At 39.5% G+C, this 22,651-nt stretch overlaps 1 protein-coding gene across 1 annotated transcript in view; it reads left to right on the forward strand.

Annotated features, from left to right (window-relative positions):
• Window positions 1-22,651, forward strand: part of EPB41L4A (erythrocyte membrane protein band 4.1 like 4A) — a 133,903-nt gene that overhangs the window by 106,201 nt on the left and 5,051 nt on the right. Inside the window, exons 17-22 of the mRNA XM_065045412.1 lie at window positions 4,810-4,887; window positions 12,944-13,063; window positions 19,359-19,406; window positions 20,049-20,117; window positions 21,012-21,122; window positions 21,987-22,068. Of these exons, the coding sequence (XP_064901484.1) occupies window positions 4,810-4,887; window positions 12,944-13,063; window positions 19,359-19,406; window positions 20,049-20,117; window positions 21,012-21,122; window positions 21,987-22,068 (508 nt within the window). The remainder of the gene's footprint in view (window positions 1-4,809; window positions 4,888-12,943; window positions 13,064-19,358; window positions 19,407-20,048; window positions 20,118-21,011; window positions 21,123-21,986; window positions 22,069-22,651) is intronic.

The raw sequence follows: 22,651 nt of genomic DNA on the forward strand, positions 1-22,651 counted from the left end.
AGTCTTGACTAGTTGTTACATTTCCAAAGAAACTGCTACTCTGAATTCAGATGTGCCCATCAACAACTCCAGTTTTTGACAGATTTTTGTCTCTGGAGTTCTCTAGTGCCACATCTGCCTACCATGACTGTCACGGGTGAGTTATTTAGGGTTCTGCTTACTGCAGAAAAAGTTTAGATTTTTCAAAGAGAAATGCAGCTTTAAAGAGTTCAGTGGCAGGTTCACTCTATTATTTACTGCATGGGGGAAATATGCCAAGCCAAATGCTGCTGACCTTCTCTCCAGGAGCCTGTACCCATTCACAAAGCAAATTTTCAGGCGTCTTCCCTCCCTGATAACCATTCACTCTGAAGTCTGTGTCTTGGAGCTCTGGAGGCAAACTTTCAGGTGACACCTGATAACCATATGCAGAACAAACTTTCAGGAAACAAAATTCTCACAAATACATAAACTTTTAAAATTAATGGAGTAGAATATCAGGATGGCTGTCTCAAGCTGGGTACCTGTGCAGAGGTCCAACTGGTACATAGAAAACCACAGACTTTTATATCTTTAGAGACCATTCATACCATGATTCAGTCCAATAGCAATATTTCAGTCTAGGGTCTTCTTTCTTCTCAGTGGATCTTTTACACTGTTTTACGTGTTCCTTTGTTTTGTTTAGCTGCAGATACTGTTTATAGGCCATAGTGTTGCAGATGCTGTATTGTCTGAATAAATCCTTTCTTTCTCAGCAAAGTGCAAAATAGGCCCCGTTCTGCAGATGTATGTAGAGTCTTCTTGTTAGCCTTGAAGGTGTCATTTTTTTCCCAGTCAATTCTGTTCTTCCCAGCAAAGTGTGAACTAGACCTTATCTTGCAGGTGTTCAGTGTAGTTTGTAGCTGCTTTTGGTAAATATGAGCAGAACTTTACAGCTTAAGGTTTTAACAAATCCAACTTACTAAGTAACATGAAGCAGATAGTATATTAAAAATCATACAACCTTATACTTCTAGATGATTCATTATATTTAGCATGCATTCACTTAAGCTTAATGATATGAAACTAAAATTTGGCTCATCCACTGACATGTGAGTGAAAGCCATTGCCATACAGCCAGCTTATTTAGCAGAGAGAGTTCAAAGTAGGCTCACCTAGGCTGTCATATTTATAGAACAAAGTGGTTGACTCGTAGTCAAATTGCATATAGTGGGAAACGTATGCACGAGACTACCTGCACCCACAACTTATTGGTGTTCTGTTGCCGTTCTGCTTCCTTGTGGGTTTCCTAAAAAGAGCTCTGGTCCTGGTTGCAGCTCAGGCCTCTGGAGCCTGGACCAAACTGCTGCTGGTTTGGCTGGGGGAGGTCAAGTGCATCTGCCACAATGACTGTGCTGTGCGTCTCCCTGCTCCTGTGCTCCTGCCCTGTCTGCTGGAAAAAGGAGACAGTGCAATGCATTTTGGTGTCAGAGTCTCTTGAAGCTTGCAAAGGAGAGGAGGCACACCCAGGATCTGATTCACTGCCACAGCACAGGAAAGGAGCTTTGGCAGAGATACATCTCAGAGACAATCACAGGAAGTCAGGGAAAGTGCTAACATACTTTGCACCTATTATAAGATAATGGATTGTTTTTCTGAAGGATTTTACTGTTACAAGCTCCCAGTGTCCGTCCCATGGTGGATGTCCAGCACATAAACCAGAGGATTTAGTTAGGCATCACAGGTGGAAAACAACAGTGCTCCAAAGCGATGTCTTCCTGAAGTCTGTGCCTGCTGTATTATGTTACAAATGTACAGGTTTGTTATTGTATATTGGAAGAGATTTTCTCCACTTCCTCACAGTTTTCCTGCTTTTCTCTCATTTTAATAGGAAAATGACAGCATCAGAATATGAGCCATCTCTGTCAACTGTTTATCTGAAATACCAAATACTGCGACTCAACCCACTGCCCTACCCCACCCCCCTGCCCCCAAAGCTCCTTCCTGGCCTGTATTTCTTCGGTCTCTTACCAAACTGACTATGTCTTCTTTCTTGCTTCTTGTATCAGACCATATAGATACCACCTGCAAAATTTCAAATATATTTAATGACCAAGAAAACATGAGAAAAGGATGAAGGGTGCTTTGTAATTGTCAGAGATCGAAATTACCTCATGTGTTCTTGCACCCAACTTAGGAAACCATCTTTGTTTCAATTTTTGGTATTTTATTCAGTTCAGTAAAAACTGATGTTTAATATTCAGTGAAAGATAATTTTCTGACAGCCAGCATGAGCAGCTGGCACTAAGCTGACAGATCAGCAGCCCTGCTGTCTCCCTGCAAGTGCTTTCGTGACAGGGAACACAAGGTGATTTGATGTGCAATATCCAAAAGGTGGATCAGATTTCTATTCCTGAAAAGCTAGAGAAAGGCTTATTTTGAATTTTAGCAAATAGGATGTTTTATCTTGCACTTCTGCTATAGCGTGATTTTTGCTGCCTTAGTACCTTATGGGATAAATTGCTTAGATCAGAGAAGGAAAATACTGAAGTGCTGAGAAATACAAAGGAACAAAGTCACTCCAGTGGAAGTGTGGAAGAACAGCATTGCTTGGATGACCTAGTAATGTGGAGATTCAATATCAGTTGGATATTTACTATACATCTGATAAGATTTTTGGGAAACAAGGGTATTCTTTTTAGCACATATAGCCTGCTTCAGTTCTGGAGCATTTATTGCTCTAAACTCTCTGAGTATGCTTGAGCCAATGTCTTGGACACTATCTTTTAATCTTCCTTCAGGGTTACATTTTTCTGTACTAACATATATCTTTCTTATCCCCACTTTCAGCCTCACACTAAAATGTGTATTTTTATCTGGTAAACTGGCTATCCTGAGTGCCTCAATGGTCTAAATTATGAGCCATGAAATTTGGGGATGGGAAGAGATTTCTGTTTCTCCACTGGGGAAATTTCACCTGTCCAAGCTGATTCTCTGTAGACAAGATGGGTTGCACTGATTTTCCTAGGCTTTGGTTGTCCTATTATTCTAAAACTTTTCTGTTTAAATGGGAGCTATTTGAGTTAATGATTTCCTAATCTGGGAGAGAGGGGAGATCTGAGTCCATAAACTCTGAGGCATTTATTGACATAGCAATTTGATAAAACCAACCGTAATGCACTGGTATTATGGGCAAATTTGTGAGGCTCTCAGCTGTGTCAGAGGACATCTATAACAATGTCCCAGTTTCAGAGACACAGGGTAGGGTGATGTGTCCCTGACCAGTCAGGACACTCAAAGGAGATCCATGCTGCAGCTATTCTGTTCACTAGGAAGTCTCTCTTGTCTGCTCTCTTTCTGTTTGGACTCTTCTCCCTGAACTGGATATTCAGTGAGCAGGTGCTTGTCAGTAGCCTTAAACCTCGTCACGAAATGCTTCTCCTTATACATTACCTACACCTAGTGAATGGCATTCACTGTTCAGCTTGTTTGAGGTGTAGTTAAACAAATCTATTATCTTATGAAACAGTCTCATCAAAGAGCAAAGGAAAAGCCAGGAGGCATGAGAAAATATGTGTCTCTGCCAGCAGTGTCAGGAGTCATCCACTCATATCTCCCACTTCATGACCAGAGACCTCAGAAAAAAATGTCTGGTTTCCATTGCAGAAAAATGGTCGCTGATTCTAACTCCTGATACCCTAAATGCTTCAAGGCCAGCTCATGTTAATATTGATCAACTTTCCCCATTAATCAGCTGGGCCATCAGTGCTGCAGAGAAATGTGTCTTTCTTTAGAGGCATTCAAAGACCATTATCACACTAAAAGAATGGTCCAAACCAGGCTTTGATCAGAATGCCATTTTTTAGAACCTGGCCCAGTGGTACAGTGACAAGAGTCCTGGTTTCTAGAACCAGAGCCCTGACAGTTGTTCTGTGTGCTCCAAAACATTGATCAGTGGCAATCACAGATTTAAGGGTCTCAGATAGTAGTGGCTAAGCACTTCCCTCTACTGAGAGAAGGTTGCATGTAGGTAGACATATGCCCATTTTCTTATTGAAGTTCAACATCAGCCTATTCCACAAGTCTTTTTCAGTCATAGTTAATCAGAGCCTTACCATTTGAAGCTTTGCCGTCAGAGGTGATATTAAAGGAACTGCTTTATTTATTTTTCCTCACACGATGTGCTATCTTTGTAGCTGTGCCTCACGTCATCCCAAAGCTGTGCTGATATACACACCTGCCAATCTGTGCCCTTCAACCTTTCTGTATTTGTAAAGATCAGCAGAATCACACTGTTAGTGATGTTTCTTCCATACTGCCTGACATCTGCATAAATAATATGAACTTAGTAGAAGCCATATGGAAGTTGACGTGAATAGAAAAAGACAGATCTGGTGAGCATTTTGTTTTACCTGCAAAACTAGAATTACCATGTTGTTTCTGTTGGATGTCCCACAGTATGCAGTATGGAAAGAGCCAGAATATATACAGTTTAAAGATAAACCATTTCACACCTCAAAGGAACATTTCACTGTGGCACATACACAAAGAACACTGAGAGATAAAATGAATCAAACAAACAAAAATGCAGTGAGATGATTCAAAAGGAAAATGGCACTCACATGACACTGCACTGTGGGTACGCTGCCTTCAAAGCAGTTATTCCCAATCAATTAATGAGAAAAAGATAATATGACTTTCAAGTGTAGGCAAGTCCTCTAGAGTATTTTAATTCTCATTTTCCTAGTAATTTCTCTGCAGTCTTCTTCATTCCTTGGTTAGCACTTCATTACTTCTTACAAGATGGTAGTAGATAAATTCATCATGAGATGTTGTTTTTCTCCTCTGCAGATCAAGGTCTCGCTGTAACACCAGCAGTGGCAGTGAATCAGAAAATTCCAACAGAGAGCATCGGAAGAAGAGAAACAGGTGACCATTATATATTTTAGACATAGAGGCACAAAACACAAACAAGTTGAGATGAACTTTTCTGAGACAGACCCAGTAAGAAGGAATACAACATGTTTTATATGTACTCAGTCCTCATGAGGCAGCTTAGGGTCCTTTTTTTTTTTTAATAAGAAGAGAGATAATTGCCGAAACAAGTATACATCATAGGTGTATGTCATGAATGAACACCCTCCTATGACTCAGGAAAAACCCATTAATAAACTGCAAAATCAAATAAGGGGCATATTTACAAAAGACCTGCAATATTAATGCAAATAAAGTGGATGATGGTGTTGACAAGATATTCACAGTATATACTTAAAAACCTCAAAAATTTCAAGTAAAAAAGAAATGTTTAAGGAGAATAGTCAAAATATTTAATGAATCTGAAACTCTGTTGTTTTTAAATGCAAATCTTTTTAATGGTATAAATATTTGGATTTTTCAAAATGTAAAGTATGGGCCTAAACACAAAATGTGTACAGTGTCGACTTTTAATAAGACAACAGCAGATTATATTATGTGATGATAACAAGTTTTGGATTTTGTATTCTATTTTTCTTGTTGCCGATAAGAAAAAGCTGGCATAACAACTCATTTATTGTAGCAAAAAAATTCCTTTAAACCTGCAACTTTTATGTCGCACTTGAGATAATAACATTTGAGAGTTATTTATGAAAACGTGTTTTTTAAAAGCACATGGAATTTATTAATCTTCCATAAACAGAGGGTAAAAGTACTGTCACTGGACAAAAGAGGAATTGTTTAAGGCAAATTTTCTACAAAGCTGTCTGCACAAGCTGCCGTAGTGTATCCCGTTGTCTCACATGCAGGACTATAAGTGGTAAATGATTTTCAGATATTTTGAAGCTCTTAGAAATAATCATGTGCTACATAGTGCTGTGGAAGTAGGCTGTATAATTGTATTTTAAGCATGATTTGCAACAGCTAGATAGATGCTAAAAAATCATTGTGACATTCAAATGGGTGGGTATAAAGTGTAGCTGAGCCATGAGATTTCTTTGGAGTTTATTTAAATCAGATCAAAGTCTTGTGGGATACTTGGCTGACAATAACCTAGTGTGCATGGAAGATTCATTTCCCAGGTGAGGTCTGAAGTTCAAATGAAGTGTTGAGTTTTCAGTGGTGGTATTTTTTCATCCCTTTCTCTTAGAAGACTCTTGCCAGGATTTTTTCTTTTCTGAAACTTGTTGTTCAGGGAGCTCCACAAGCAAGTGAAGGAAATCAGAGACTGATCACAAGAATGTTTTTTTAAGAGCTTCTTGCAATATAAAGATTGGATTGTAAGAAGGTTTAAGTGCTGCTTATGACTTTCTGAAGAATAAAATGGCCTTTACCTACCCTTCCTCACCTCATGAAAATGTTCATAAAATTAAAAAGAAAAATATTAGTTTGTGCTGATTGTTTTTATATTTTTCACATTTTCAGAAATGTGAAACTTAAAACATGTTGATGTTGCAGTATCTCTTACTTGTAGGCGATAACCTGAAATCAGACCAGATCAAAAGTCATTACCAGTGTTAAACTAAACAAACACTAAATGAGCTGAAGGTCTGAGACTTGTTTCTTATCATCAGGTGCAGGAAAACTGGCATTCATAATGAATTTCTGGATTTTGTTAGCAGCCACAGCAGGAATATAATAAATTGAAAGGCCACAGTCACTGAATAGCTTTCCCGTTAGCAGAGGTGAGCCAACCCTACCGGGGTTAAATGGAACAATACAGTGAGGTTTGCAGCTGCTGCTACTCAAGATTTACCTGTTGCATAGATTAATACTAATTTTTTTCCCAGTGCAGTAATCAGATCCCTGGTACAAGCAGGCACAAAGTTGTATTGTTTTATTGGAATAAAATGACTGAATACTTACATTACCCAAAAGAATCTGCTTATGCTCATAGAAGGGTGGAATACATTGTTCATATGAAAAGGGATCACTGTGAACTATTTATCAGATTAAAACAAATTATCAGAGAAAACAGAAATGTGAGTGAGAACTTCTGAAGGTGAAGTACTGCTAAAAGGTTAGGGAGAAACTCTTTACTTATGTCAATCAGTCTTTGAGATTTCACTCCATCATGTGAATGTTTTATCCTAAGCAGATATTCACAGAAATTGAGGAAGAACCTATTATAAGCATATTTTATTTCAGTCAAAGAAGAAATGCCTTTTTTTTTTTTTAATGCTGTGGTCAAATTTATTGTGTGGATACAAATATATTAAACTAGTGGACAATGCATACTAGAGCATAGTCTTCTACTTGATTATGCTTAGAAGATCCATCGGAATTGCAGAATGATTCAATGGTTGAGGTTGGAAGTGACCTCTGAATGTCATCTCATCCAACACCCTCTGCTCAAGCAGGACCACCAAGAGCCAGTTGCCCAGGACCATTCCCACATGGCTTTTGCATATCTCCAAGGATGCAGACTCCACCACTGCCCTGGACAACCTGTGCCAGTGTTTGGTCACTCAGACAAAAAAAACCAAAACCAATGTCTTTCCTGATGTTCGTGATGAACCTCTTGTGTTTCACTGTGTGCCCATTTCCTCTGGTCCTTTCACTAGGCACTAGTGGAAAAAGCCTGGCTCTGGCCTCTTTGCATATCCTCCCTTGCGGTATGTATATACATTGATGAGATTCCTCTGGGCCTTCTTGAGGCTGACAATCCCAGTTCTCTCAGCCTTTCCTCCTAGGAGAGATGCTCTGGTCCCTTCATCATCGTGGTGGTCCTTTGCTGGACTCTCTCCAGTGTGTCCATGTCTGTCGTGTACTGGGGAGCCCAGCACTGGAAGCAGCACTCCAGTTGTGACCTTACCACTGTTGAGGAGAGAGGAAGGGATCGCTTTCCCTGACCTGCTGGCAATACCTTGCCTAATGCAGCCCAGAATACTGTTAGCCCCTTTTGCAGCAAGGACGTGTTGCTGGTCATATTCAACTTGGTGTCTACTGGGATGCCCAGGTCCTTTTCTACAAAGCTACTTTCCAGCCAGGTGGTTTCCAGTGTGTGCCTGGTGTTGTTCCTCTCCAAGTACAGGACTTTGCACTTCTTGAAGACATGGGTGACATTTGCTTTCCTTCAGTGTTTGGGCACTTCTGCCAATCACCATGATCACAAAAAGATCATTAAGGCCTTGCAATGACATCAGCCAGCTCCCTCAGCACTTGTAAATTACGTCAGAAACCATGGACTTACCTGTGCCCAGTTTGCTTAAGTCTTCCCTGATCTGATCCTCTTCCACCAAGGATACATCTTCCTTGTTCCAGCCTTTCCCTCTGGTCTCTGGGGCTTGGGATTCTTCAAGGCTGGTCCTGCTAGTAGGTGAAGAATGCATTCAGTACTTAGGCTTTTCCATGTCCTGTGTCACCAGGTCCCCTGCCTCATTCAGCAGCAGGCCCTAGCCTTCCTTTTGTCACCTGTCCTTGTTGCCTTTAACATCCCTGGCCAGATTCAATTACATTGGAGCTTCAGCTTTCTTAACCTCATCCCTACATGCTTGGACAATGTCTCCGTTCCTCCTACATTACCTGCCCCTGCCTTCCCCCTCTGTATGCTTCCTTTTCGGGTTCAAGTTTTGCCAAGAGTTCCTTATTCACCCACACGGGACTTCTGGCATTTTTACCTGACTTCCTACTCAGTGGGATGGACTTCTCTTGACCTTCGAGGAGGTGATTCTTGAATATTAACCAGCTTTCTTTGGCCTCTTTCCCTCAAGGGTCTTATCCCACTGGACTTTTTCAAGGGGATCTTTGAAGAGGCCAAAGTCTTCTCTGTTTAAATCCAGGGTTGTGATCCTGTCACTCTTCTCAGGGTTCTGAATTCCACCCTCTCATGTCACTGCAACCAAGGCTACTTTCAACCTTTCCATCCCCAATGAGCCCCTCGTTGTTGTGTATTGTACCTAAATGATAACTATTGCTCAAATATTTTCAATGACATATCAGGGATCAAGTTTTCTGATTTTTTTTTTTTAAAGAATTTATCATGGCATAAACATAGCTCTCTATCTTACAAGCTGAAATGAGGAAAAAATATCTCCAAGTCAACAGATGAAAGAAGATAGTCTTATGACTTCCCATTTTACCATCAAGTCTTCCCGAAAACAATGCCAAACTGTGGTAGCTGTTAATCTCAAATGGATGGCAGTAACAAGGATTTTTTTTTATAAGACATAAATCAACTTGTTCCCTTGTGGGAGCAAAAAGTGAAAAGAATGGAAGTTGTAATGGACTTAGAGTACAAGGGCAACACTCTTTTGTCAAAAGTATCTTTAAATAGAAACCAAGATTTTTTTTTTCTTGTTTTTTAGTTGTTTTTTAGTTTTTGTTGCTGTTATCATAATCTCTTGTGTCAAAGAGCCAAAGTTTTTGCTCCCAAATTGTTATGATTTGATCATTGCATCTAAATAATGTATTCTATATAGAGACTGTGTTATGTTGGTCATCCTTTACATTGTCAAACATGAGCATAGCACCTTTTTTTGCAGGTTCAAAATGAAAGGCTTATTGCTTCATATCTCCATCTGGTAGAGTTCTGCTGTGGTGCAGCAGTACTTTGGGTGTGCTGACGCTGCTTTGTTTGATAGCTGCCATCCTAATTCATATGTTTAGATTGTTGGTATTTTGCTTAAATTAAAGTGATAGATAACAGTGGTGAACACTGTTGTATGTTACAAATAGAAGAAAGGAGGCACAGTAGAAGTATAAAGTACCTGGAAATAAATGAATGTGTTTCTAAGAACTGTGCTTGCCATACAGCAGTAGATACATTAAAAAAGTCAAAAGTGTTATTAACAATGACAAGCAAATAATAATTGAGTTTAATAGAAAGACTATATGAGGAAGAAAGCGTAAGTGATGGAAGATGGCTGAGCACGTGACTAAATGAGAATAGAAATGTGTGGAAACAAAAAAGTAAGGTGTAGATGGAAAATAAATAAATTGCATAAATATAGAAGACGGTAAATAAGACATCTTTCAGTGAGATATGTAGCGGAAGTCATTGTAGGGAACAGAGAGGAATGAAGGAGAAAATCTGGAAACTAAATTATTTTTTCACATCAGTTCTTTCAAATAAAACAAGTGAACATATGTGTAAGACTGAATTTATTTAGGAGGGAGAAGAAATGCTGAAGTGGAATGGGAATACAGTGTGGGAATGTGATGAAAAATAAAGCATATTGATGCAGGAACAGAATCAATACCAGCAAGACTTATTTTGACAGTCAAAAATTATGTACAATTCCTGACTCCAACTTCTGCTTTCTCTTGACTAAAGTTAGGACATTATGCTCTTTTAATAAATCATATAAAAACTTTCTAGTGTCCTTTTACAAGAAGCAAAAGCTGTAGTGTCCAGAGTTGCAGACACTAACATTTAGTTTCAGTTTTTTTCTTCAGGTTGTGTGAAAGGTAATGCAAGGGAAATACATTGTAGTGTAACAGAATGGAGAAAATGTCAGGGAAATAAAATCTTATCTTACAGTGGTCTCAGATTTGGCAGAAGAGCTGCTTCCTTCTCTATGTTCCTATCAAAGAGCAGGTCCATGCTGTAGCATTGTTCTTCCTCACTTATCTTCTGTATCTGTAGGGGCAAAGGTCTACATGTAGTCCTGTATGACATCTGTGCTCTGAAGTCACTCTTGGAAATGACTGAACCCAAGTGTCCAAAGTGGAATAGAGTGCTACTAGCATGCAAGTATACATATCATCTAAGATTGTGACCACACCATAGGAAAACAGGGACTCCTGCAGTCATGCTGTTTGGCAAAAGAGTTGGTGAAGCACATTTTAAGAAGGAACCTAAGGAAGGCTTAAGACCTTTGCGTGATGGGGTCAGTGTGGTCAAATCAGAGGCATATCTCCTAAGGCACTTATTCCGGCATGAACAAACTAGGAGTTCTTTGCTGTGATCATGTCATAGTAATGCTGCTGAGGAATTAGGGTTATTTTTTTTCTATATTTTCTTTTAAAAATGGTCTTTGAGTGATGCTGAACAATGTTTGAATTTTTGTTGGAAACCATAAGTTATTGGCAACTATTATGTTATGTGAAGTCTTGAAATCTTCCATTCTTTAGTTTTGTCCTTCTTTACCTTTAAAACAGGGAGACACTTATTTGTGTAGAAGAACAATTTTCTGTTGTAACTGGAGTTTTATTCCATGTTAGGCTCAAGGATTTCCATTAGTAGAATGGACCAGAGTGGAAATTATGTGTTTACTCATTTAATGAGAAGTCATTCATGGTCATTGTGGAAGTGTGGTTTCAAACACGGAGGTGCAGGATCTCATGTGCTTTGTGCTGGAGTACAGACCTCGTGGTCCACTGTGTTGTGCGGGTTTCCCGAGAAGGATGGATGAGTAGCACTCGGTTATTTTATGGCAAGCCTCTGAATGCCTCCTTCAAAGCATAGTGTTCTACTTGATCTGTTAGGGGTTGCTGTTAGGGACAGATGGGGTGAGGTACTTGCAAGTGGGCAAACCCACCACTTACCGTAGCGGTGCTGGTCTGACAGCTGTGTGTCATCCTGTTGTGCAACTGTCTACCTTCTGTGCAAGGCAGTTGATATCGAGTTTATACTGTGTGGAGTGATTGCAGTTTCCACAAATTGGATTATTCAGGATGAAAGTCACAATTCGTTACTCATTGTCGAGTGAGTTCTTCTACTAAATCCTTAGATAGAAGTTTATTTTAATCCCTGTCACCAGATTACAGGTTTAAAAAGACTTGCTTAGAAATCAAAACCTGATGTTACCATCTTCTTCAGATGCTCAGTGCCATTTGGTGGAGATGTGGCCGTTTACAGTAGCTGGACATCCAGTTCAAAATTCATTACACATGTGAGAGAAGAGCTGATTAAAGGAAAAGCAGCACCCTGTGTAGCCAGTTTAGCCTGATATAATTCAAAACTCAAGGAGAAAGCTGCATATGTAGTGAAGAGCAACAACAACAGCATGTTTTGCATTTCCTAGGCTGTCATGTCTCTAGTGTAATCCTTTTATCTCTGTTGGCTTGCTTGTTTGTTTTACCTGTCAGTCTTCATGTTTTTTATTAAGCTCCTCTGGTTTCCTTAGTATGCCAGTGGTAACAGAGAACCCACTCTTGGAGCGTTATTTTCCAGGGTTGTTTCTGAACACCTGCTGAATTTTAAATTCACTGCTGTGACCAAGCACATCTGTTTGTTCCACCTTCGCATTTCATCACACCCCAATACTCTGAAGCATCTGTAGAACTTTGAATGGCCAAACACTGACGCGCTGGTTGGCCTGGCTGAATGTGTCATGGTGAAGTTACTCCAGTCTGTTAAGAAACATGCTGAATGTATAGTATTCTGACATTTGGTTTAATCTGTACTACATTCCAATAATAGATTAATGGATTTTTAAAAAAAATTATTTTTAAAAAGAAGAAATAAAAGGCGTATTGTTTAGAAGCATACAAGCAGAGATAGGGGCTGCAGCCACAGGGGATGGTATGGAAGGGGTGACGATGACAGGATTATATGTGTCTGGGGCAGCCAGGGAGATCTGCCTGCATCCTTGGCAAGGTGAAGGGACTGCTTCCTCTGGGTTGGAACTCAGCAAGTGCATCCCCAGGGGATTTTGCCTGGATCCTAGGAACACGCATGCTGCAACAAAGGATTTGGAAAAGTTGTAGTAGTGGAGCCTTGTATCATGATGTGGGGTTTATGCTTGCTGCAGATGATGTGGGCTGGAATATGTAAACAGGAAAAAATTCTACATGTTTGGCTTGAGTTCAGGTTGTGTTCTTAAAGGCCTGGGTTGTTTCATTTTTGTCTTTCGCTGTTTCTGTATAACAAAACAGTGAGTTTTCATTGACACATGTTCTTGCATTTTCATGTAGTTTGGGAATAATAATTACAATTTAGCAAGATGAAAAGCTGAAGTATTGCATTGCAGGAGCTGGATTTTTATGAGGAAAAAAATACCTCATAGCTTCTCAGAGCATCCCACATCAGAGATCTCAGACTAAGCTCCCCATACTTCTTTTTCAGATTACGGCAGGAGAATGACATGGTTGACTCAGCTCCTCAGTGGGAAGCTGTGCTACGGCGACAAAAGGAGAAAAACCAGGCGGATCCAAACTACCGGAGATCCAGGCACAGATCTCGATCGTATGTAACCCTTGACCTCTTTGAAGTGAAAACTGAAGCTGCTGTTTCATTTTAAAAAGCAGGAGGAGTATCTCCAGCCTGGTGTTGCCCCTCAGCTGTTGAGGAACACAGACTTTCCCATGGCATGTTCTCAACATTAGCAGATTTACCTTTGTGGTCAAACTCCCTTCCTGTAGTGATCTGAATTTCAGGGCACAAATGACACAGAAAGGGCTTTGTAACAAAGCTGGTGAGGAACTCTCTCCATCACTTGGATGGGTTCCTGGGTGGTTTTGTGGCTTGTTGAACACTAGTTCTGTAATGAGGATGGTGATTTCCTCCTTCTGGGCAGCAAGTCTGTGAAAACATTCATATTTTCTGTGATAGGTGCAGGCACTTTTGTGAAATCCATGCAGACCTGTTTAATTGCATAATGTCTGCAGTGTTGTTCCAGATTAGACCAACTACTGATGTCTCCATGTCAAATTACTATTGTGAAGGAGAAGTCAGTGATGTATTGCATCCTGGTGGCAGGATTTCCATGATGGAGCCATGCTGCTAGGCAGTGCCGTTCCTCCTGACAGCTGGTTTTGACATGGTGGAGTTATCAGCTTCTAAAATCAGTTTTCTCAAACTAATGAAAATTATTGTTTATTTTAATTATTTTTTCTTTTAATGGCTTATTTTTGAGGTATAGACACACTGTTCTGTATTGTGTTTGTGTCCAACCTAATCTGCTATCCAAACAACCATCCAAAGCAGTGCCAGCAGCAGCAGGCTCAGAAGGCAGGGCAGGGCAGGGCCCGGCCGGGGGTGCTGGAGGATACCAGGAGAGCACTGGGAGGCACTGGGAGAGAAGGCACAGGAGACCAGTCTTTGAAACAGTATCCCCACCCTCACTGCCTGGCTAGCATGGATGAGTTATCCAGGCCTGATGCTGATGGTGCAGCTCGTGAGCTCTGTGCCACACTTACATAGCTACTTCCTGCTAATGTCTTTTTTTTTAAATTTACCTTTCATGTTTAGACTTACAAGTTAAACTGTATAATGCCTAAAGTGATTTTTTCATCCATACTGATTGAAATAGTAATCTACACCGAAGTTTCCAGTATTAAAATGCACCTGAACTCTGTTTTCAGTTGCATGTGTTGCTAGAACTCGTTACTGTCTCCAGTTTCATAGTGTAGAGCTTTCATTCTTTTATGAGAAATAGAATTTGCCATTAAAATTCCAAATGTTGGAATTTCTACTTTAACTGGCTTTGTACAGACTTGCTCACTTTCAGCTGCATGAAAGTCATATGTTATTAGGTGAAATTATACAGTGATATATTACTAAAAATCAGGAATATTAACTTCTATGGAATGCACAAAGTATAGATGATTAAGTTTGATTTACATTTTTTTACTATATACAGAAAGTGCTGTAAACTTGGAAATGTGCTCAGTTGGTAATGGTTAGATTGAATTTATAGCCAACTTTTTTTTTTTCCCACAGGCCAAGTAAATTTCATTGCTTGGGCAGCACGGGCTCCCCCTTGTGGCTAACTTAACTGATGAAATTGCTTTTATTTTCCAGCACAGTGCCATTCTGAGTTATGTTTTATTTAAACTACTACTGGAAAAACCCGTAGATGTGTAGCATCTTACTTAACAAGGAAAGGTCCTAGAGGAAGCAAGGAAATGAGGAAATCCTGAAGATCTTGGATAGCTTGTCATTTATTTTCCCTGTTGTGTTAGTGATTAATATATTCCTCCTTTTTTTCACACTTCAGTTTAAAAAAAAAACAAAACAAAATCAAAACAGCAAAATAAGCCCAAACCTCCCAAGTATGGCAGAGGTCCTTAATATATGCAAGTATGAACTAAAAAGGTGAAATTAGAATTCCTTTCAAGGTGCTTTAAAAAACATTTAGTAAAAGGCATTTGACTGTTAACATGCAGTAGGTTATAACAGCATTTATTTAATTTAGTTTGGCTCAGCTGTTTGCTTATGTGACTGAATGCAGGTCAGAGGAAAGGGAGATGTGATTCTCTTGGGTATAGGGTATGGTTGGGTTTTATTTTGTTTTATTTTATCTTATTTTATTTGGTCGTATAGTAATTGCAATTTGCACATTTAACAATTGATACAAATTCTTCATTTTAGTAGATCTTTCACATTTATTTCCTTATGGCAGTCAGTTTCACTAGAGGTTTACTTTGGAAGCATGAAGTAATTGCTGAAATATTTGTTACTGTGCCTGGCACAATGCATTTCTTTTGTTTGATAATGAGTCTTATTAATCATTCGTTGTGGTGGAGTGGTGTCTCCTTGGTCTCAGGAATAAAAATATTTGACAAGAATTTGACCTTTTTTTCTCCTAAAGGAACAGAGACCACTCCGATTCTAGTTCTACAGGATTTATTTTCAAGAGTTCATGTAAAACATCTGTGTAGCCAAAGGGCTTTTTTTAATTAAGAAAAATGGCCATTAAAATTCCATGGCTATTTAAATTTACTATTTGTGACTCAAACTGAAATATTAATAAGGGTGCAGATGCAGACACAAAAAATAATGTAGACCTTATTAATGTGTGCAGTTGTTTGAGCTTGTGAAAACGAAAGAAAAATAAACACGCCCTGGAGACCCATCACTTAGTGGGAATTCCCATTAGGTTTCTTGTGCATTAGAGAATCTGATTAGCATACAAATTGTCCAGAATCTATTGATTCAGATACTGCAATAGGGCAATATGAGTGTGCATTATATGTCAAAACTGCAAGTTCTAAACCAATTCACAATAAAAAGACGAAAACAGAGTGAAAGAGGGATTATGATCTGGCTTCAAAGATTTAATAGACGGATTGCTTTGTTGTAGACTGTTAAGAGCTAAACAAACATGAATTTTCTATTCAGTGTATGCAATACCTACATTTCACCTTAACAAGACCTTTATTTTTGTAAGCTTTTCTTCATTTTACCTTCAAAGGAAGTACAGGAACAGGCCTTTGGAAGGAAAATGTATTTAAAAACATACTTTTTCTATGTCATATTTCTGGATATTCTTTTGTGGGGAGTTGAATAAATGCTGTGATATTATCCCAGTATGGTAACACTTCTTAAACAGATGGGAACATAAATAACATCAACATGGGAATTCATAAAAGCAGTTTGCTCTGAGGAATCACTCTGTTTAGCTGTTCCCTCCCCCTCCCCCCTACCCCCACCCTGGGATGCCATATTGCTAAACCGGTATTTTACAGCCGTGGCTTCCTTGCTAGTATAGTTGCAGCAGTAGAAGGAGGGAGAATGACAGAGATCACAGAATTAAATGCCTGGAGCTGGCCACAGAAAGCAGAAGACACAGTTCCTACATAATGGAGAAATGAAGATGACTCCTTATTTAACCACTCTCTTTCCATGCTGCCCCACAAATCAAGATTTCTTACTGTAGGTGAGCCTTCACATGATGTTTGGTGATAGGAGAGATTTAAAGCCACATCCTGAACTGTTGTGTTTTCATGGATAAGTAAAAGCCCTGACCTGATTAGATGGGCTGGGGGTGTGCACAATACTCTGCTTTGTGGGGATCCAGGTTTGGGAGCGACCTTGAGGCTTTGCTTCCTCAGGCAAACTAAGGCTTTTAAGCATTACAAAGCCTCCCGGGAGAAGCTGGCATTTTTCAGGGAGCTTTCACATTCCCCATTGGCTGATTATTCAGCCTCGGAGGAGAATGTCTATCTTCCTAGCCCCAGGGTGATGCAGGGTTTGCAGCTGCTACGTTGTGAATAGGGGGTTGCATTGAAGGAGGAATCAATTCAAAACCGAGGGGTGAAAAAGGCTGTTAAATGCCACTGCATACCAAGGTACTGCATCAGGGAGTTAAAACCAGCATGGACGGATGTAGGAAGGAGAAGTAAATGCAAGAAGGAAGAAGAAGAAATAGGAGAAGTGAAAATCAGAGAAAATTAAATGCAACATAATAAAAAAAAACACATAAAGCCACAAAAAGCTCTGAATGCTGAGAACAGCCAGACTGCAAGCTACTTGTGGCCTTTGCCGTTGGCATCATGAGGACCTGAGTAGCTGGAACTGGCAGCAGAGCAGTCTGTCAGGGACAGGAATAGTCTGGGCTGTTGTTGTCATGCTGCCTTTGCTGCCTGGGAAGCCATCGCCACCTTGGAGCCTGAGAAGGTTAGGGGTTACTTCATAATAGTCCCACTAGGGAATCACAAATGTGAGGTTGTTTCTTACCCTTCTGTCTCTCTGTGGTATTTATAAAGCCATAAACTAGTATCTCCCAGTACTTCTGCACCTGTGAAATAAAAACAAACACACAAACAAACAAAAAAAGCCCAGAACATTGCCATCCCTAAATAATCTGCCTTTACATCAACTGTAAAACATTTACTGCAATATAGCTGTCTCTGAACATTATTCCTGGGCTGAAGCATGGAAGTGAGCCAAACACAGTAATGGTGAAATAAGTAAACAGTGAAAACAGTGCTAGAGGACAGTTCGGAATTATTTCTGATACAGCTCTGTCACTGGGCAAGGGAGAGCCAATGCAACAGATGCTAAAATGCAGAACTCTGCTGTGCTACTTGATCTTCATTTAAATTTGGATTATATCTATCCAAAAGCATTTTTTATTATAATAGGCCCTTTAGTTTAAGGAGAGAAAAAAAAAATAATAAGGCAAGCTGTATCTCTGATGTACAGTCTTTGAGAAACTTTGGACTTCAGTGACACCATTTATGCATGTTGAATCTGCCTAAAAGTTGCATCCCTCACAATTCAGATGGTGTGGAACAGTCTAGCTGTAGACACTGAGTTTATATAACCCCCAAGCAAATATAATCTCTCCATGCAAATGTAGTCTCTACCACTGTGTAAAACACTAATTTATTAAACTGCATGAATTTTGGTGAATCCTAGGTGCAACTTTAGCAACAGCTGGGGTTTTGCACTAATTCTGTGTCCTGGTTTCATCTGGCATAGGGTTAATTTTCTTCATAGTAGCTGGTATAGTGCTGTGTTTTGGATATAGAATAAGGATAATGTTGTTAACACAGTGATGTTTCAGTTGTCGTTAAGTGGTCAAGTACTTCTCAGCTTCTCCTGCTGGCCTACCAGCAAGAAGGCAGAGGGTGTACTGGAAGCTGGGAGGGGACACAGCCAGGACAGCTGACCCAAACTGACCAAAGGGATATTCCATACCACACGATGTCATGTGTATAAACTTGGGAGAAGCTGGCCGGGGGCAGTCACTGCCTGGGGATGGCCTGAACATTGGTCAGTGGGTGGTGAGCAATTGCATTGTACATCACTTATTTTGTATATTCTATTATTTTATTACTTAATTTATTATTCTTTTAGTTGATAATTATTGCTTATTATTATTCTCTCTTCCTTTGCTATCCTATTGAACTGTGTTCATCTCAACCTGTGATTTGTTTTTCAGTTCTTTCACTCATCACATTAAAAGGGGATGGGGTGAGTGAGCTTCTGTGTGGTGCTTGGTTGCCAGCTGGGATTAAACCATGGCACTCTGCAATAAAATAGGATAAGAAAAATAAAAATAAAGGGGATCCAGTTTGGAGATGGTATCTTCTGTAATTCAATAGAAAATGTGAGGCATGCTATTCAAGCTACATTTCTTGTGTCTGCAAAAGGGAAATTACCATTTTGGCTAAGTAGTTTTTCTGTGAATGGAATTCTTGCTGAAATATTTGTGTGCATGAGTATGCATTATTACTGGTTTGGTTAGTTTGTTGGGTTTTTTTGATCCTGGACATCACAAAGGTAAATGAAGTGAGCGGAAAGCCTTCTTGGAAATGAACAGAAAGCAAGCGGCTGTACTGTGATCACAGATGAGCAACGACTGTATACTAGTGCTCACTGGGAATGGCCAGGGATTGGTGTGTCAGCCTGGTGCGTCCTGTCCCTCCTCCTGCCCACAAAGGGCTGTGTGGGCTCCAGGACAATTCTAAGGACCTTCTACAAAAGTGTTATTCCAAAACATATTGTACTCAGCCAGATAAGTGGTGGCAGTAGCTGGGCACTGCTTTGGCTTGCAATGGGAAGTTCTACTGTTGTTTATATTTTATGCATACTCTTGCTGAATTCTAGTGGAATAGGAATTGTGATTCAGAGCTTGTCATTCAAGAAATTACTTTTCAGTTGAAAAAAGCCTTAAAATTGAAGTCACTGGTAGATTACATTTACCATTATTTCTGTACAGGGTCTGTCTTGTTAAAAGTTATCTGAACAACAGCATGTCAGACAATAGTTTTTACAGTTCTGCCTTTGTTGTCTTTATTGGTATTTATAGGAGAAGCCCAGATGTACAAGCTAAAGAAGAACTGTGGAAACATATTCAGTAAGTACAGATCTCGCAGAGAGCTGCTCGGACTGCTTGGTTTTCCTCTAATGTAGTTATTCATATCCCCTACACTGTGACTATGAGGCATTATGTTCTGAGTTAGTTATGTGCTGCAGTAAATTATACAAATATAAATGACCTGATATGCGTAGAAGATACTGCAGACCAATGAATGCACTGAATACAGGTTACTATTGTACGTCGGTGAATTATTGAAGAAGAATACAGCATTTTAGAGACTGACTCTTCTGTGGCTTCCAAAATGTCCTTGTTTGTAATACTGAGACTTTTAGGATGATACCATGTATGACACAAAACTACCAGTAAGGAAATTACTTAGCTATTCCACAGTATATTTTATGTTCAGCACAAACAATATTCATATATATTGCGAAGCAAGATGATCAGATTTACAGGAAGGTGAGAGGAGGGTGGAACAGGATGCGGCATGCAGTTGAAGCAGTCAAGGTAAATTTAGACACCTTAATAGGCTTCCTATTTTGATGTCAAGATAGCTTCAGGGCTGACAACAGCTTGTTTCAGTAAATCTTTTCAGCCTAATATAATAAAAAAAAACAACTAACTGTTTTGCGCTTGGTAGCTACTGTTACATTTTTTACTTTGCCTAATCCTTTCTAGGAAGGAGCTTGTGGATCCATCTGGCCTGTCTGAGGAGCAATTGAAAGAAATCCCATACACTAAAATAGAGTGAGTTTATGTTGGGATTTTTCTTTGTGAATATAAAAGCCTGCTTTTCTTCTTTCACTGTGAACTCTGTCATACTGAAATAGGAGTAGTTTTTCACATAATCTCTCAGCTTTTATCTGTTAGAAATGCTCGTCTATCATGGATTTGGTGAGGATACTTAATAATTTTAAAACCTAATATTTTGTCCTTTCAAAATATGAAAAAAATCATCTTCATCTCTCCCTATCTCTCCCACACACTCACGAACCTGCCATATGTCTCTATGTTCTGTATCAGTCCCTATGCCATCCATCAGTCTATTTTATGTTATATGCCACAGAATCAGGGAGAACTGAATGCAAACAAGCAAATCCATTTATTTCCTAAACCTCTGTTTCCTTTTACATTTTTATTGCGATCATCTAAGGCACCATCTGAGCTGTTCAACTCACTTACTTTGCTTGTCATGGTCAACTGCTAGGGCATAGCTGTTTCCTTAAGAACAGACACTTATTTCACTGTGATAATTGCCCATTTGGGATGCCATGTGTCAGTGCAAGCAGCTGCATGTGGCAGAAATGGGATCCTGGTTTGCATTATAATGTGCTTCCCCAACACCACCAAACAGGAAAAGCTGATGTTAAAGCTGTGTATATTAATGCATTCTTCATTAAATAGTTTCATCTTAAAATACGGGCATGCCAGCTAGTGACCTTTTTACTTTTAAAGCATTGAATTCCAAATACAGAATTCTAAGAAAAGCATCAACCTTTTAATTGTAGCCAGTGCAAGAAGTCATTTTCCATTTTTCATACTTTAATAAGAAATGGGGAGATCTCTCAGTCTACAGCTGAATCTATTTTTTGTGCCAAAGGTCTGGTTTACTAACCATTGTGAATTCCGTGTCTCTCTTAGGACTCAAGGTGACCCGATCCGCATTAGACATTCACATTCCCCTCGAAGTTACCGTCAGTACCGGCGGTCCCAGTGCTCTGATGGTGAAAGATCTGTCTTGTCTGAAGTGAAGTATGTGAATATGGTTATTAGCAATGAACTGGTTTAGTGTGGCTTAGAAGTTATTCAAAGATCATGGTTAGATTAGAAGTGACACAAAACATGGGTGGTTGCTGGCACAGGATTCAGGCAATGCTAACATAGTAGGTCTTCAGACCTAAATGACTCAAACAAATACAAAACCATTTGTGGTCTATTTTGGGCCACAGAGCCTTGCTTGATCCACTCCAAAGGGGAAAAACTGAAAAAGTTGAAATAAACTTGTATTGCTTTTCATTAGTAAGCCATGAAGTTGCATAACAGATAAGAACTCATGACTTGCTTTCCAGACACCTTCATACTTAATAGAGTTAAGATATCATTTCTGTTAACTCCTTAATTTGTTTAATGAGAACTCCAGTACAACCCTCTTCAGCAACTGGTGGATCAGTCTTTCCTAGAAGACTGATTTATAAAGGGTGTACTTATGAATGTAAAAGCGACAGTCCCATTCTCAGTTTTATTAAGGCCTTAATAGCAAAAGCAGATGATGTCACGCACCTGGGAGGCTAGTTCTAGCTGGGTGGCACCCTGAAGGAGGTGTGGCATACGTATGATTTCAGGTGAGACTCATCTCCCATGAAGCTGGGCTGCCTCTGTAGACCAGGAGACAGGCACCTTTAGAAGGGGTGAGATTACGTGTATGCCACACAGGTGTGCACTGACGACTGAGTATCCGTGTCATAGCTTTTGGGTGTCTAAAGTCAGGTGATAAGCCTTTTGGATTTTGCCTTTCAGATCTCTGTAGCTCTCTGGGTCAGTTTCATTATTCTTACTGTGCACAGTTATAGTCTACTTCGTTATAGCAATATCCATTCTATAATGTTGTAATTTCAGTGCAAAAACTGATCTGGTGCCTCCACTGCCTATTACACGATCTTCAGATCCTAGAGGTTCCAACATCCAATTGACTCAACAGGTTAGTAATTTTGCATCCTTTGCAATTATTCTTTTTTAGGAGGGAGGGGGCGGGGACTAGTGCTTTATTTAGATTAGATCTTTGTTTTTCAGTGAAATTTAAAGCTGGCTTAGATTTTTTTCAGCAGCAGTGTGACTTCAAATTTCACATTTTGCAGTCTGACTACTTCGTTTATATTTCCAAATATATGTGGTTCTGTAGCATATGCCTCTGCAAACACTTGCTTCTGCTACTGAAGGACTCTTTCCCGGTTTTAGTTTGATGCTTCCTTAAGATTATACCCTGTTCTCCACAATAGGAGAATCAACTTTCACAGTCTCTTAAAATATGCAAGTGTGTTTAGGATGTAGTTGTAATCACAGCCTAGTATGATTTCTTCACCTCATTAGAGCTTTTCATAGAGTTTTGTTGCTTGGACTTGAAGCATTGCTTGCCTTTTTTTTTTTTTCCCCACGTTCTGCATAGTTTTTTACATTATTCACATCTTAAAAGGATAAAATTTGTCTTTTAAAATGTAATCACTGTCTTTCAACATAAATGATAGTACTATATCTCTCACCTTTCATAGTTGTATTAAGCTCAA

The sequence above is a fragment of the Columba livia genome, chromosome Z (assembly GCF_036013475.1).
Source record: "Columba livia isolate bColLiv1 breed racing homer chromosome Z, bColLiv1.pat.W.v2, whole genome shotgun sequence".
NCBI classification, from domain to species: Eukaryota; Metazoa; Chordata; class Aves; order Columbiformes; family Columbidae; genus Columba; species Columba livia.